We start from the raw sequence: 17,273 nt of genomic DNA, 5'->3' as shown, positions 1-17,273 counted from the left end.
TCTATTTCATCTGGAAGGGGGAAAAGCAAGGAACTTCCCAGCACCCCCTCGTGTATATATATTGTGACACCAAGGCAAGATTGGAGGCGGAAGGAAGATAATATTTGCCCAAGATTCCTCTCCTATGAGATATATTTGCCTAAGATTCCTGTGTGAAGTAGGAGGTGGAAGACTCTCACCTGTGGAATAATTAATGAAGAAGCACCGAGGGAGGGGATGTAACATAGAGCCAGGAGCTCAGTCAGTGGCCTGGCTTGGAGAGACACAGACAGGGGTTTGTGTCAGTGCAGCTCTATTTGGAGAGACACAGACAGTGGACTGTGTGAGGGAGCTCTATTTGGAGACACAGACAGTGGGTCTGTGAGGGAGCTCGGCTGAGAGACTCAAAGTCAGTTTGGATGAGTGAGCTCAAAAGTGAGTAGACGGTTGCTGAAAGCTTGGTTTTGAGCTGACAGGGAGAAGCCCACCAGCTGATAGACAGGGATGTCTGATGTATAATAAAGTGCCGGACAGGCAATGTTTTCTTTTGCTGTTTTGTTATTTTATCTGCAACCTTCAATAAACCTGGCTGCAAGCCAGCTTAAAGCTGATACCTTGGTGTGTGATCTGAGTTGGATGAACCAGACAAGTGTCCTTTGACCCCAGCAGAGGCGATCCTGAGCGAAACCCCTCACAATATATATATATATAATCAAAAAAAAAAAAAACAGCAGTGTCCTTTAAATCTACACCCTGGACTTGCACAATAGTACAGACTTTTCTCTTATTTCGGAATCACTTACTTTGATCTCCCTGCACACTATGAGCTTCTCAAGATGTGCAACAGAACCTGCAGCACACTGGCTGCTTTAAATGCAGAAAATGTAAGAGTCCAATTTGATTTATTATGAAAGCATCCTTCTGAATCCCCACTATAGTCACAGTGAAAAAATGAGTAGGGAGGCAATGAGGTGTGTTGCATACAAATTAGCAGACAAGAAACACAATATTAGAGGCAAAGAGAATAAATATGACCTTATGAGTTTGGTTCTGCTCTTTCACTTTCCACTAAGCAGCATGGAAATGGTAATGGTGCCATCCACTTGGCTGTACTATTTGTATCTAATTCTATCCCATTGATGTCACTTTTGTATCTCGGGTTGCTTGGCAAAGGAGAGTTTTAGAACAAACTGAGCAACTGACCAAGAGCCCCAACTTACAAAACAGAAGGGGTTCAGGCAATTAAAATGCAGTGTCAGGGAGCTAAAATGTTGTTTATTAGAGGTCTCACTTTTATTAACTCTATGCGACCTTTTGTCCAAGACCATCTTCGTCTTGGTATGTAGGAGTGTTTTGTCACTTTGCCACTTTGTCTCATGTGGTTTGCCCCCAGTGCCCAAACTGGCTCTGTGCCCCAAGTCTATAGACCAAGGTCTCTTCTGTGCTTCTCACAGCATACTTGGTGCTCCGGTTTGGCACTGCCCCTTCTCACTATCTTCCCTGAACACCTCATACCCGTACCACCCTTTGTATCCACCACTTTCTCTCTCTATGACGCACTTTCACCATTTCCTCTGCTTCCTGTGCGGTCTCACAGCCCCATTCTCGGCCCATTCCATGTGCCACCGTCTGTCTGTGTGCCCTGTGGCCTGCCACTGTGTTGCTATCTGACGCCATCTCACCATTCTCCCCAATGCACAGAAGTCTCTGTGCCCCCAAACTAACACAGCCCCTTCAGTGTGCCAGTGTCTGTGTCGGTGCCCTGCGACTGACCCGTCCCAGTGGGAGAGCCTCTGCTGTTTCAATATAATAAATAATTATCTGCTGAGACATATGAAGGCAGGAAAACTTCTATTGTGTGTCATACAAAGAAGGAGTTTAATCCACACAGACTGTGACCTTTACAGCAAGGGAGAGAGAGGGAGAAGAAGAGTGGAGGAGATGGGTGGAGAGGGGGGAAAGCTTTGTGCAAAGTCAACAACTTCATACTTGTATACCGAAAAAGATAAAAAGAACTTCACATCACTCTGCACTATACATATAACTAAAATCTACAAAACTACAGTTATTATGGGACAGCAAAGTGCAATTAAGGGGGGCAGTGTGGCTAGCACTAATGCCTTTGCAGCACTATGTTTCCAGGTTTGAATGTTAAAACCAGAAAACTATCTGCATGGAATCTGTATGTTCTCCCCATGTATTGCATAGATGTTCATCCCACATCCTAAAAACATGGCGGGTTATTTGGCTTCCCCTGGAATTGGTTTTACACATTAGATTGTCAGCCCCTCTCAATGCACGAGTCTTATGGACTTTGTGCTGCGTAATATGTTGGCTCAATATAAATGCCAGATAATATTAATTATCAAGTTCCTTGACCTATGTGAAGAAGTTAAAAGCTGAACTCCACTCATTTCTATAGTCGGGGCTGGTTGTAGAGAAGGGCAAACTGAGCAATTGGGCAATTGTCCAAGACCTCCACCTTCTCCAATCGACAGAATGAGATGGTGCACAGGGAGCAGGAATACTGGACATTTGGGGGTCCCCGCTGCATATTTGCCCCATTTTGTCCTTGCCTTGTCCCCAAATTTCTTACTTTAATTTCACAGCACACTGTGAGCTTCTTAGAAGGCCCTTTTCTGTTCTGGCATGGCTGGGTTCTGTGCACAAAGCCACCTCCATAATGACTTGGTTTGATGAGTGTGGGGTGGACGAGCCAGATCTTCCCATCCAACATCAATAAACAACCTCCCAATCGTTCTTTTGTTTGGTTGTGCCCACAATTCCCACAGACTCCCCCTAAAAGCTTGCAGAGGTTGTTATTTCCCAACAGGGAGGTCATCTACATATTGATGGCCATAGTTTTGGAATGAGATGTCCACCCTGCTCATAGACCTCCGATAGTCAGGTGTCCACAAACATTTCATCCCCATTTGAAAAAGAAATGAGCCCTCCTAAATGGAATCCATTTTCCTCTGACATCCCGAATAGCACGAATTTGGTGAGTGGTTGTTTATTTTGCCTATTGTGCAGATGAAAGCAAATCTTCAAAGTGCCATGCAGAAAAAGGATGCCAAAACAGAGAAGTGAGATTCAAATGAAGAAGTGGGGAGGTTTTGCAGAAAGTTAATTTAAACCTGACTGATAGAAACCGGCACCATAGTTTTTGAGGAAAATATAACAGCTTTATGATTTCTTCCTTGTGAATAACATTGGCAAGGCATTCCTTATTTACTGGTCATGGCTACTGCTGACCTTATATTACCGATATTAGCTCCCTGGCTATCTCAGCCTCCAATTGACCAGAGGATCCAGGGATGACAGGGCATGGACCTGGTGCACATGGGTAAGTTTGTGCCATAATCAGCAAATAGCAGAATGACCTGGGGGATAAATGAGAGGGCAGGAGATGAAGTAAGAGGGATCTCCATAATGGGACACAACAATTCAAATCTGTCGGGGCTTCTAACTTGTTTCAGTTAGAATTTGAATACCTGTAAAACTATAAATGAAGGGTCATGCCTGTGGTGGCACCCCCTTAGGGCCCAGGGCCATGGCAGCCTACACAGGAGATCCTCAGTATTCTATCTTAAAGCAGAAGCAAACTCACCTCCTCTTGTTCCTTTTCCAGCGCCAAAACCTTTGCATTCTTCAGCCATTTCATTAGCCAGGCCAGAATGGATTTCTTTCATTCCCAGCACCTGAGTTTGCCAAGATTGTGCACATGCGCTGCTCAGTGTACATTCTACAGAAGTTTGCAAACAGGCAGGTAAGTTTGTTTTATTGCAGACATCACCTGTCCCTTCTGCAATAACAACATGCGTGCAATTGCAATTTTTTGAGTTTTAGGTTTAGTTCTGCTTTAAAAGATAATATGCATTATTCACCATTTAAGGACATCTTGGTAAAAAGGAATGACAGCTCCAGCGTAAAGGTGAATGTTGTAGCTGTAGCTGGTTTTTTTATTTTGTGAATTTTGGGGACTCATTTAGCAAAAAGTTGTGGAAAACAGAACTAATTAAAGGTACAAATGGTTATTAGTTTTATACTTAACAATAGAAAAGAATGGGGCAGGAAAACAGTAAATAATCTGCGTGTAATAGTCATGACACCATGTCATGCAGCGAATTTGGGTGGAAAGTATAGTTGACTATTCACCGATAGCCGCAGTTATTGTAGAAAGAGTATGGAGAACATTCACAAAGTTGCAGACTGAAGGGGTTGGGAAGCTTTGTCTATAAGGTCAGTGGAGCCTATGAGACCCGCGTGTCAGGCCATGGCATACAGGACAAAACCTAGGCACCATGCCACCACGGGCATACAAGGCAATCCCTTGTCTGTGACGCCTGAGATTCCAGACGGAGGGGGCAGAACTGCTGGCACTACACTCCCCCTCTCTCCTCTGATATTTCCCCTGACCAAGCTTCATACCCCCCCAGACCCTTACTGATTCAGGGGAGTGAATGGACTTTATTATACCATGCAGTGGGTCCCCTATACATGAAACAAACAGAGAATGTGACCGGTTATTAGGGTGAGAGGAGGGCAGACATTGTACAGAAAGGACCTCACATCTCCCCAGGAGCCCCCAGCAATGAGAACGGCAAAATCTGAAAAAAAACATCATTCTTGTGGCTCATAACACCCAAACAGATTTCATGTTTTATTTCCACAATACCATCAAAAAGAATAAAGCCAGTAGTCCTCCAATGCCTTTTTTTGTGAAATCTGAAAAGACTAGAAGTTAAAAATCAGTGCCAAAAAAGTAGGAAATAAAAGAAGAAAAATAAAGAAGATACTTACTTCCATTGCTGTCCCATGCAGTAGGTCACTTTGGCCACTAGAGGGCTCTGCTATTTCTTGTAGGCAACATTCAAGGCACTCGCTATGAGCCCAGGGACGTTAAGGACCTGTCATTCGTGGGTGCGTCATCGCCTCGGAAGAATTCTGCAGAGTGTGTTCAGGGCCTGACCACGGCCAAAATAGAGGACTGTGAAGTCATGAGACCCAAATTATAACAACTCTAAAAAGAATATAGCCACATATATTTGTGAAAGATTGGAGTGTTCCCATTATAGGGTAGAGGAAAGTGAACTGGGAGGATCCAGGGAGCTGAAGGTGGGTTTGAATGCAAACCTCCGCTTTACTCATCCTTAATGGCATATACTGACCTTGTCTACACTCCCTCTATTTAATATACTTAATATAATATATTTAATATTATATTAGATGTACCTGCAACTTCCAGACATGGAGGAACATTTTACTAATTTCTGGAAGAAAAGCAAAGGGATGAATAATTAACAAAAAAAAAAAAACTTTTCATAACTTTTGCAGGTTTGATGGGAGTAGTTGTGTTCAAAGTGGGCGTAGCACAGAGTTAGTTAAGTTATAATGATCATGTGATCATGATAAATCCAAGCCAAGTTTTTATTTAAATTCCCATAAAGTTTTTCTTATCTTGAGTCTAAGAAATAAAACATCTGATTTCTCCATAGTCCCCAAACAACTCTTATTCTGTGCTTTGTCATTTTTCTGGTACAAGGCAGGGTGGAGTTATTTAACAAAAATAGTAATAAGGGGGTATTACTTATTAATAGTAATAAGTATTTATTTTTAATGTCATACTTAAAAATCAAACAATCCCAAAAAAATGAGATACATCTGATAAACTGTATTAAGAAGAGTATAAGAGTATTACGATAAATTATGTATTAGGAAGAGTTGAGATGTTAAAGTCAGAACTTTATTTTGTCCCTTAGTAAGAATAGGAAAGGGTTAAAAAAACTCATTATGGAGATCTCCTCGTATTTCCTGTCCTGGAAATAAAGGATATCTTTCCAATGTGAGGGAAATCTTGGTACCGACACATGCCATGATACCACCCTCAGATGTACTCCCGCTTCTTATGGGTATTGCCAACCAGAATTTTAGATTTTTCTGCCTATAGATATGAAATGTTTGATATATACCAGAACTGAGTTCCTTAAAGAATTACAAAGCAATCCTATGATTTGTATATACATACTCCTACTTCCTCCATCTCCAAGCTCTATTATTACGTTGGGGCGAAACGCGTCAGTGGAAGGTTTTGGTGGGTTGCTTAAACAATAATGTTATTTTGAAACCTCTCTGGATCTAACATTGTATGGCCTCATATATCTGCCCGAGTGAGGGATATCACATCCAAGTCATCAAAGGAACAAATGTCCCAATTGGAAGATTTCCCATCTATTTCTGTTCTGGTGACAACCCAAATTTTTGGATTCTCAGTGGTGATCAGGACAATTACACATAGGGATTCACCCTTATAGGCTCAGATAGGTATAAAACCTGGCAGGGTTCCAACCCCTATATCACCCAATCCAAATTAGATTATACTTTAAATAGGAAGATTTTTCTTTTCCTCCGACATCTTTATTAACATGTGCAGGTTTGTTGAATCTTCTATTATTGTGCAGGGCTTTGGGAGCAAATACAAAAACATTATATCAACTGTAAGTAGTAAGAATCCTATCAATAAATGAAGTATGACAGCGCGGTGGAATTGCAGAGGGGACACACAGCTGAGCCCCACAATGACACCATGTAAAGCCATAATGCCCCGTGGTGCCCTCCCCTTCCGTTTTTACTGCCCCCGTGGTAAAGACAGAAGGGGAAACCTACAGCCCCTTATATATTTGTGCCACATATCCCAGGTGGCTGTGGGCTTTTCCGTCTGTGCATGCTTGAGACAGAGGCCCTGATTTATTAAAGCTTTATAAAGGCCGGAGAGAATACACTTTCAGAAGTGGAGCTGGGTGATCCAGAAAACATGGAATGGATTTTTAAAAATCATTTGCTATTTGCCAGCAAGCGTTTTGAATCCTGGACCAGATCCATTCCAGGTTTGCTGGATCACCCAGCTTCACTGATGAAGGTGTATTCTCTCCAGCCTTGGAGAGCTTTAATAAATCAGAGTATGTTTCATCGGGGCTTTCACATAATGTAAAAAAGTGCTCAATCTTACGCATGGGCAGTGAGATCCGCTTATGGTTTTTTTGTTAGATTTGGATGAAGACACGTCACCTCTGCACCTGCGCAGTGCGAGATCAGGAGATATCAGGCAGAACCTGGAAGAAAAAAGATGGCAGCTCTGGATTGAGGAGAGAAGCCGGGACAGCATGGAACCCAATGGGCTCAGTTTGTGGATGGTTTGAAGGGGTGAAGGATTGGCATTGAGGAGACGGTGAAGGGTAAAGGTTAGGGACATAAAGGAATAGGCACGTTATAAAGGAAAGGATTAGGATTGGGTGGTAAAGTTAAAGTGGAATTAAATTTGGTGGCTGCTGAGCATTTGCCATACTGGGTGTTGAGCCTTCTGTTACTTGCCGATTATGGCACAGACTTGCCCATGGGCAGCCACCCAGGCCCATGCCCCGCCATCCCTGCATCCACAGAAGGCACCATCTTTGCCACCGGCTCCCCTGCAGACTTCCATGAAGACGGAGATACTCCGTGAACATTAGATGGGCCCCCCATGATGAAACTTCTGCACATGCAAATGGGAATGCATGGGAATTACAAAGTCTCCGGCAGCTGAACCATAGCGGATTATTCTACTAATATTGGGCATTGTAATGAGTGCAGATGGATCTGGGAATTCTTAGAAATAGCTGAGCGATATCAGCCAGCTTATGATCTCCACCAACCATGCCAATCTGATATATACATTGTAGGTGGAGTTTTGGGGTTTCAGCAAGATGTGAACGTTTTATCAGCCTTGTGACTTCTTCGTGTGACCTGGTGAAGAGCAGGAAGAGGATGCTTTGGTAGATTATCATTGTTTAGAGGGAAGAGAGACACAGATAGCTGTATGTCAGCATTACAGATATACAGAACAGAGTGCTTGCCTGGGAAGACAAATGATTAAAGAGAACCTGTCACCAATATACACAATGATGAGCAGCACATGCAAACCCCTCTGCATTCTCCCGGGCTTTCCTTCAACATCCCAAAAACATGCAGTTAGGTTATTTGGCTCGCGGACAAAGTGTCAATGGACTGTATATGACTATGGTGGGGACATTACACTATGAAGGACAGTTAGTGCCATGACTATGGTCTATGTACAGTGCTTTGGAATATGTTGGCGCTATATAAATCTGAGATAATAATAATGATAATGACCTCTGCCATTAGAAACTTTGAATACTCCATGAAGGGTCCATTCCCTGGTACAAGCCCCATCATTCATTCACATCATATCCCTCTCTCCTTATAAGTGTGTCTAATAGTTTCTGTACTGGCCCAGCTCCTCTGCCCCTCCTCCTACTTCCTTTTATGTAGCTGCTTGGGGAGGAGCAAATGGGATTACTATAGAGTGCAATTTGATTGACAGTTCTGGCTGCTGATATCCAATATGGCGGCACCCAGCAGCAGACTCGCCCCGATGTCTACACATGGGAGGATTTTACAGGTAACTACCATACATAAAACACACTAAGTGCACATATTATCTTATGGGAAGATGGTTGATGCAATGAATGGTGACAGGTTCTCCTTATAAGGATCTACAATGTTATTATTATTATTATTATTATTATTAATAAACAGGATTTATATAGCGCCAACATATTATGCAGCGCTGTACATTAAAAAGGGGTACAACCAGTTCTGCATGGAGGGACAGAATGAAAAATTCTTTCACTGTGATGGCTGCACCCAATGGACATTGGAAGGATTTGGTTGCAAAAAGGTAGCCTAAATTTTGATATTTAATAATATTTTATTAATAATATTAATAATAATATTTATTTATTACCACAATTGTTGAACATCTGATACTCATTCATAGAAATATATTCTAATGTCATTTTTCACTCCCATATAAAGGATTCATGCATAATATATTGGCGCTATATAAATCCTGTTTATTATTAATATTAATAATAATAATAATCTATGAATCTCAGCATCCAATATATCTATAAATCTTGGTATCTATCGAATCTTTGAATCTCAGTGTCCTTTGTTTATTTTTTCCAGATCCTTGTAATATTCTAAGATGAACCCAATGTTCTCTGCCGCTGTGCAGAAGTTTCCTGTAACAAAGACCAGCCACTGCCTCTGTCTCCCCTTGTGCACAGCGCCTGGTCTTGTCTCCGCCCCTCCTGTATTATTCTTCAGGCAGCCTATAGTAGGAGGACCTGTAGAGTCCCTCCCACAGCTCTGCTCTCAGCACAAGCTGTATCCCAGATATGATGTCACTGCTACTTTTACCAAGTAATATCGGAGGTTCAAAAGCATTTGGTGAATTTATAACCTTCAAGGTTTTTTAGGAATATATATAAAGTTTTTATGCAGAAAGTTTAATTTTAAGCCAATTTTTAGCAATGCATTTATTTAATAATCAAGTATGAGAATCGATTTAGTTTTGAATAACTCCTATGATGATATGTAAAATATCAGTGTTACTATAGGGGTTTCCATTTTTCTGGCCAGTAAGTACCGGTATATTGGGATTGGAGATGGGAATCTCTGGTGGGGTACATATGTATTTTGTAGTTAGGTGGATTTCTATAATGCTTTGGAAGCGTTCAGCTTGTATAGAAGTATTTCTTGTTCTTTGGAAAGGATGACACATGCTGAAAAAAGAAGAATCTTATAAAATCACAAACTTTAGTTTTTTTCCATTTTTTGGAGATGTGAAGCTATTTCTGTGAAAGTGGAGGGTGGGCAGTTCTGAAGGACAGGGGTCATTGTACAGCTATAGGGGGCATCTATGGAAATGTAGGTCTATTGTGTGTTCTATAGTGGGGTATATTACTAGGTGGGTATCCCGAATATCAGAGAATGTTTCCAATGGTTTATGGATGGATACATGGGATAGCACAGGGCTGCATGGAATTGTGGGAAGCGTATGGATAGAACTGCATAAGGGATACGTATAGAATTGTATAAGATTGATAAATATAATTGTAGAGGAGGGTTTACAAAAGTGCATGTCTAGAATTGTAATTGGGAGATGTAAGGAATTGCAGATGGGGTATGTATGAAAATGTACAGGGAGTATGTATAGAATTGCATAGGGGTATAATGGAATTGCTTGGGGTATTATGGAATTGCATAGGGGGTATTAGGGAATTGCATAGGGGATATAATGGAATTGCAGAGGGGGTATGCATGGAATTGCAGAGGGGGTATAATAGAATTGCATAGGTGTATAATGGAATTGCAAAGCAGGTATGTATGGAATTGCATGGGGGTATTATGGAATTGCATGGGGGTATAATGGAATTGCATAGGGGTATGTATGGAATTGCATGGGGTTATTATGGAACTGCAGAGGGGGTATGTATGGAATTGCATGGGGGTATTATGGAACTGCATAGGGGTATGTATGGAATTGCATGGGGGTATTATGGAATTGCATAGGGGTATGTATGGAATTGCATGGGGGTATTAGGGAATTGCATGGGGGTATTCTGGAATTGCATAGGGGTATAATGGGATTGCAGAGAGGGTGTTATGGAATTGCATAGGGGGGGGGGGGTATGTTTGGAATTGCATGATAAGTAATAACTTGATACACATGAAGCTGCGGAGGCAAAATGTATGGAACTACAGAGGAGGTATGTGTGGAGGGGCATGGGGGTAAGTATGGAAATACATATGGGATATCTATGGAACTGCACAGAGAAAATGTACAGAAATACAGAGGGGTCGTGTATGTGCTGTGTAGTTAAGTTCTTGGAGATGTATGGAATTACAGAACGGAAATATATGGAGATGTATGGAATTACGGTGTGATTATGGATTTGCTGAGGGGAGATGTGTGGAAATATAGGGGGTGAGGTATGGAATTATGAATGAATGAATGGGATGAATGTACTAGGGAGTTTGTATGGGGTTACAGAGAGATGAATTATGTATGGAATAACACAAAATGGGAAGATATATAGAATTACAGATGGGAAATCTATGGAATTGAATAAGCCATATGTATGGAGGGTAGATACATGGGTTTTATCAGGGCAAATGTAGATGAAATTACGGAGGGGAGATATATGGAGATGTATGGAATGGCAGTATGGATATCTATGGAATTGCAAGGATTATGTATGGAGCTGCAGAGGACAGATATGTGGAATTATTAAGGTCAAATGTGAATGGAATTACAGAGAGGAAATATATAGGGATATATGGAATCGCAGGGTGATTATCTGTGATATTGCAAAGAGAAGATTATGGAATTGCCTATGGGAAAGATATATGGAATTACAAGAGTCAGTTACTATGTATATCTGGATTTACAGGGGAAGATGAATGGAAATTGGGGATGGAAGATGTGTGGGATTGCAGAAGTTGGATATATGAAATTACAGGGGGAAGTTATGAGTAATTATGGGAATACAGAGGGTAGATGTGTGGGGTACAGAGGGTAAATATGTGGAAGGGAAGAGCACAGATGTATGAAATTACAGAGAGGAGACATATGAAACTGCACAGGTTGGGTATATGGAACTAAAGAGAGTTCTGTAATTCCATATCCTGTATCCACACAGAGGGTAGATTTCTGGAATTACAGAGGGTAGATTTCTGAAATTACAGAGGGTAGATTTCTGGAATTACAGAGGGTAGATTTCTGNAATTACAGAGGGTAGATTTCTGGAATTACAGAGGGTAGATTTCTGGAATTACAGAGGGTAGATTTCCGAAATTACAGAGGGTAGATTTCCGGAATTACAGAGGGTAGATTTCCGGAATTACAGAGGGTAGATTTCCGGAATTACAGAGGGTAGGTTTCTGGAATTAGGGAGGGTAGATCTCAAGGATTACAGAGGGTAGATTTCCTGAATTAGAGAGGGTAGATCTCAAGGATTACAGAGGGTAGATTTCCCGAATTAGAGAGGGTAGATCTCCAGGATTACAGAGGTAGATTTCTGCAATTAAAGAACTCTCTTTAATTCCATCTACCCAACCTGTGCAGCTTCATATGTCCCCATATGAGGGGGTATCTTTTAGAACTGGGGGTATTGTAGACTTGCATGGTGGGGTGGGTGGGGGTATATGTAACATATAATGTTTCTGCAGTCCATACAGAGGGTTGGAGTGCTGGCACAGTAACACATTGTGGTTTTGTATGAGGGGCGTGTGCTTCCTCCGCTCACAATTCTTCTCCTCTGTCCAGTATGAGATTATTCAGCCTGGGACTGCTGGGACATTCACAACCATCACAGTGAGTCCTGAACTCCGCACTCTTCTCCTGTCCTTGCCTCACCTTACCTACTTACCTGCTCCAACCTACCTACTCCTCCCTCTCTATAGGGATCTCTCCCCTCTATAGCATATCTTTGTGTCTCTCTACATTTCTGTATATCTGACCTCGGTGTATGCTGAATTTTATTTGGGGCAATTTAAACTGCCCCTAAAAATTCTGACCCATCATTTGGCACCATGTTATACTTTTGAGGAATTTTAGTTTTGGCCTTGTGAGTTCCCAGATCACTTCACAGATCACAGCGTCCGCTAGGAAATGATCCCACTGTGAGTCCACGGGGCAACTTATGGGCCAGAATTCTGTATTTTTGGACTCTTTGTACACCATTCCCTAGGGAATTATAAATTTCGTTTGTAATACTTGATTCTTTACCAGGGAATGTTTTAGTGAATGTCAGATTCCAAGCTTTATAAATAGAGGCAATAAGTGTGTGTACCCCGGTCCCTGAGGACTGGAGGTGAGGATCTAACTCTTGTTTCTGCCCCCTCTTTATTTCATATGGTTTATGTAATTATTTATGGAACAGAGGAAGGCAGAACAAGGAGAGGGGCAGAACCAGGATAACCATTAAGGAATTCTTCTATGGAGATTTAATGATGAAGCTATTTATCTATTTGTGATTCACCAAAATTTTACCCAAATTGTAAATGCAGAAATCATGAATAAAAGTAGATTCACTAATTTTCTAACTGAATAAATCAAATTTGGATGAATCTTGGATGAAAACCAATACAAAAAAACCCTAAGAGTCTAGGAATTTCAGTTTTGAGTAGTTTGACCTTTGCTGTACTATGTGTGGGCAATGTTTCCTTCTTGTTATTCATTCCTGTGCATATCGTGTGAATGTATCTGGTATTATTTGGAATCTTTTCAGTGAATGGATTGTCTCTTATTATCACTCACGCTTATCCATCGGTTGGCTTTGTTTCCACCACGTTGTGAACTTTGCTGCCTTTCCTTGCGTTGGTCCCACATGCTGCAGGAAATATAGGTCAGAGAAGGAAGACAGCGTGGATAAGGAAGCAGAATTTCCACTGAGTGGAGTATTTGATCTCTTCCCCCATAAAACAACAATGACAGAACGAGAGGATCTGACAATTCACAGCAGATTAATGGAAACCCCTCAAGGATTAACGAGAGATAAAAAAAACTGAGCAGATGAATAAAATCCGCATGAGTCTGATTTATAAAACACAAACAATCGGGACTGAGCCGTTATCATCCACCAACCTGAAATTTACCATACACGCTACAATCTGACCATACGATCAACTGCAACTCTATAATAGGAGGGTCAACCCAACATCCAATCTGGTCCATTATGGCTATTGGTGGATCTGAACGAGATTGTACAATCAGATTGTATCTGGCTGACTTGGAGTATTGTACTCAGTACGGCCATTGATTTGTTAAAAAAATATCTAAAGCCAAAACTTGTTCTACTATTGGATAGGAAAGAGATTCAAACCCATGGTATGGATATTTATTTGCCATACATGTACCAGATTTCTCCTCACTTCCTGTTCTGGAGACATAACAGGAAGTGAGGGAAATCTCTTCCTAAATAGCTGTCAATAGGACAAGTTGGAGGTTTTGCAGATTTTTTATTTTTTCTCTAAACCAGTTACAACTCAAGAGTTTCTAACTTTCAGTTCTGGTGATAGAATAGGGGGAATCTCTTCATCTCAGACACAGATATCAGACCAATTCACATTTTTTTTTTGGGGGGGGGGGTAAAAATGTATTTTAATCAGGTATCTACTGGAATTAAACATCGCTGGTCCTGAGCTTCTTATGGAAACTCAGAACCTGGGCAAAGGTCACATGGTCTCTGATAAGGGGAGCATTGTGCTCATTTCACACCAATAGAGACTGCACAGAAATAGGTTAAAAAGCATATTGAGTTAGTACAGAACTATGGATGATGTCAGTGCTATAATAATACATAATAATATTATCAGGTGATTGGGTGACCTGCAATGGGATGATAAGCCACTGTACTGCTAGGTGGAATTCAGATTCTAAATATTGAACAGGTAAATAAATCATTAAAAGCTATATATATAAATATCTAATAATAAAAATTAGTAATTTTACAAAAATACATCAAAACCTCTTTAAAAGGACAACAATGTGACCAGATCATTACTGTGCTCTTATGACATTTCCATGCTTGGCTGTTATGTTGATCCAACATCTTCATCACATTGCAAGGCACTGACCTGGAAGAGAATGCGGAGTGCTGGCTTTGCTCTGTCTGAGATGATAGCTTGTTTTTGGTTTTAGATATATTTACTGTATATATATATATATATATATATATATATATATTTTTTTTTTTTTTTTAACTTTGCAGACTGAATGAGCATCCATGACATTCAGTCTGCAAAGTATGCTGGGCTGTCTAACAAAGTCCTCCTTCACAACTACTGCCTGCATGCCTTTTGGCAGCCTAGGTGTAACTGACTAATCATTTCTGTCTGTGCTAGGGGAGGAGTCTGCTTGGTCCTCTCCATCTGCTGTCTGTAAGTGGTAAATAGAAAATACCGTATATATCTTTTTATTTTATACATTGCCTGGCCAAAAAAAAAGAGTGCCCAAGCCTGTAGGGGCAGTGTCCTGTGGTGCCTGTGTTATGATTTGGGGTGCTATTGGATGCAGTCTTCTGATCTGGGGTGCCTGTGGGGGCAGTGGTATAGTCTGGGGTGCCTATGGGGGCAGTGTTATGATCTGGGGTGTCTGTGGGGGCGGTGTTATGATCTGGGGTGTCTGTGGGGGCAGTGTTATGATATGGGGTGTCTGTGGGTGTGGTGTTATGATCTGGGGTGCCTGTAGGGGCAGTGTTATGATCTTGGGTGTCTGTGGGAGCAGTGTTATGATCTGGGGTGCCTGTAGGGGCAGTATTATGATCTGGAGTGTCTGTGGGGGCAGTGGTATAGTCTGGGGTGCCTGTAGGGGGCAGTGCTATGATCTGGGGTATCTGTGGGGGCAGTGTTATGATCTGGGGTGTCTGTGGGAGTAGAGTCATGATCTGGGGTGTCTGTGGGGGCAGTGTTATGATCTGAGGTGCCTGTGGGGGCAATGTTATTATCTGGGGTGCCTATGGGAGCAGAGTCATGATCTGGGGTGTCTGTGAATGCAGTGTTATGATCTCGGGTGCCTGTGGGAGCAGTGTTTGATCTGGGGTGTCTGTGGGGGGGAGTGTTATGATCTGGGGTGCCTGTCAGGGCAGTGTTATGATCTGGGGTGTCTGTGAGGGCAGTGTTATGATCTCAGGTGTCTGTGGGAGCAGTGTTTGATCTGGGGTGTCTGTGGGGGGAGTGTTATGATCTGGGGTGCCTGTCAGGGCAGTGTTATGATCTGGGGTACCTGTAGGGGCAGAGTTATGATCTGGGGTAAAAGAGTGGGTCAGAGAACATGAAACATCATTATCACCCATTGAATTGGCCACCACAAAGTACAGACCTGAACCCCATTGAGAATCTGTGTAATGAGCTGGAGAAGACTTTACATAGATCTGTGTGATGTATGATCTCTGGATGGATATAAAAGTTGTGACATTGAATAGGATTATAGAAATAATAAGTGTGCCGTAACCAAAGCCAAAGGTGGTCCAACGATATATGAGGGATTTATCTTTTTATTTGCCCGGGCGTTGTAATATTTTATTAATAAACAACAAGGATCCACAAAAGTTGGCGATCCTTTTCATTGGCTGTTTTTGGAAATCTTGCACCCCCAAATCTTTCCACTATTGCATGGTATAGTGCAGAACAAGTCCTGAAGTTCCCCGGCTTGAGAAAACAAATGACAATACACACTAAATTCTTCAGTTTAAAAACAAAATCCACATGAAAAGCTGAACTTATATCCGGCACCTCGTAGAGTGGAAACTGCACATCCTATACAGCGGACAGGAAGCCATTGTGAGCGCATTGTATATGTGACATCACAGCCGGGGGGTATATGGAAATGTATAACCGGAACAATCATATTCCCTATACAGCAATGTCATCATCATAATATCAGAACAATACAAAGTTCTGCCATCTGAATGAATGTAGCTGGGGTTTGGGTGAATCTCAGGACGCGCTAGGTGCAATGCATGACATGCGATCTGTGTGCTGCTCATTGAAAGTCAATGGGATGTCACACATAGGAACACGTGGAGGGTAACATGTGTCCTCATACATGGAGGAGGATGGGAAAGAATGGAGGAAGGAGAGAGAGAAGAAACAAAGCAGTGCAGACATTTTATACGAGAAAGGGAAATGACTGGATAGATAAAATGACTTCAACAACAAAAGAATTAAAGTGGACCTGTCATCAGATATGCTTTGCTCTTCTTTTAACAAGCACGGCACCTTCTTTGTTCAGGGAATGTCTAGTAACAACGTGGTGGCTCAGTGGTTAGCACTCCGCCCTTTGCAGCTCTAGGTCCCAGGTTCAAATCTCAGCCAGGACACTATCTGCATGGAGTTTGTAGGTTCTCCCTGTGTTTGCGTTTCTTCCCACATTCCAAAAACATGCAGTTAGGTTAATTGCCATCCCCCAAAATTGACCTTAGCCTGTATTATTGACATATGACTATGGTAGGGACATTAGATTGTGAGCTCCATTGAGGGGAGGCTAGTGACATGACTATGGACTTTGTACAGCTCTGAGTAATATGTTGGTGCTATATAAATACTGTGTAATAATAACGGCAGAATCTATCTCTGAGATGTTGGCTTGGATAGAATGCGCTCATCTGGATGTCGGTGCTGCTCTTGGCCAAGTTACAAATATTTGATGCAGATCACTCTTGTGACTTGCTGTAAGGTTACATTGTTGATCACTGGAGTGAGAGGGGATTGAGGAAATGCTTTTTTCTGCTTGCAGCAGACTGATGGCTTCAACTCAGCCAAGGCAAACCAATTTTTCCTGATTTATTAAAGCTCTCCAAGGCTGGGGAGGATACACTTTCATCAGTGAAGCTGGGTGATCCAGCAAACCTGGAATGGATCTGGTCCAGGATTGAAAACATTTGCTA

General features: G+C 41.8%; 1 protein-coding gene across 3 annotated transcripts in view; it reads left to right on the top strand.

Annotated features, from left to right (window-relative positions):
- EGFL8 (EGF like domain multiple 8) overlaps nucleotides 1–17,273 on the top strand; it is a 31,297-nt gene that overhangs the window by 5,434 nt on the left and 8,590 nt on the right. Inside the window, exon 1 of one of the 3 annotated variants that reach the window (XM_072430605.1) lies at nucleotides 3,689–3,748. The exons of 1 other annotated variant lie outside the window; for it this stretch is intronic. In XM_072430605.1, coding sequence (XP_072286706.1) covers nucleotides 3,704–3,748 — 45 coding nt within the window. In that variant the 5' untranslated portion in view covers nucleotides 3,689–3,703. Of the gene's footprint in view, nucleotides 1–3,688; nucleotides 3,749–12,102; nucleotides 12,200–17,273 lie in introns of those variants that run through there. One more of the 3 variants, XM_072430604.1, reaches the window with a different exon arrangement.

This window comes from Pyxicephalus adspersus, chromosome Z (genome assembly GCF_032062135.1).
Source record: "Pyxicephalus adspersus chromosome Z, UCB_Pads_2.0, whole genome shotgun sequence".
Lineage (NCBI taxonomy): Eukaryota > Metazoa > Chordata > Amphibia > Anura > Pyxicephalidae > Pyxicephalus > Pyxicephalus adspersus.
Note: the sequence above shows the minus strand (reverse complement) of the source record. Positions and strands in the feature narration are given on the sequence as shown.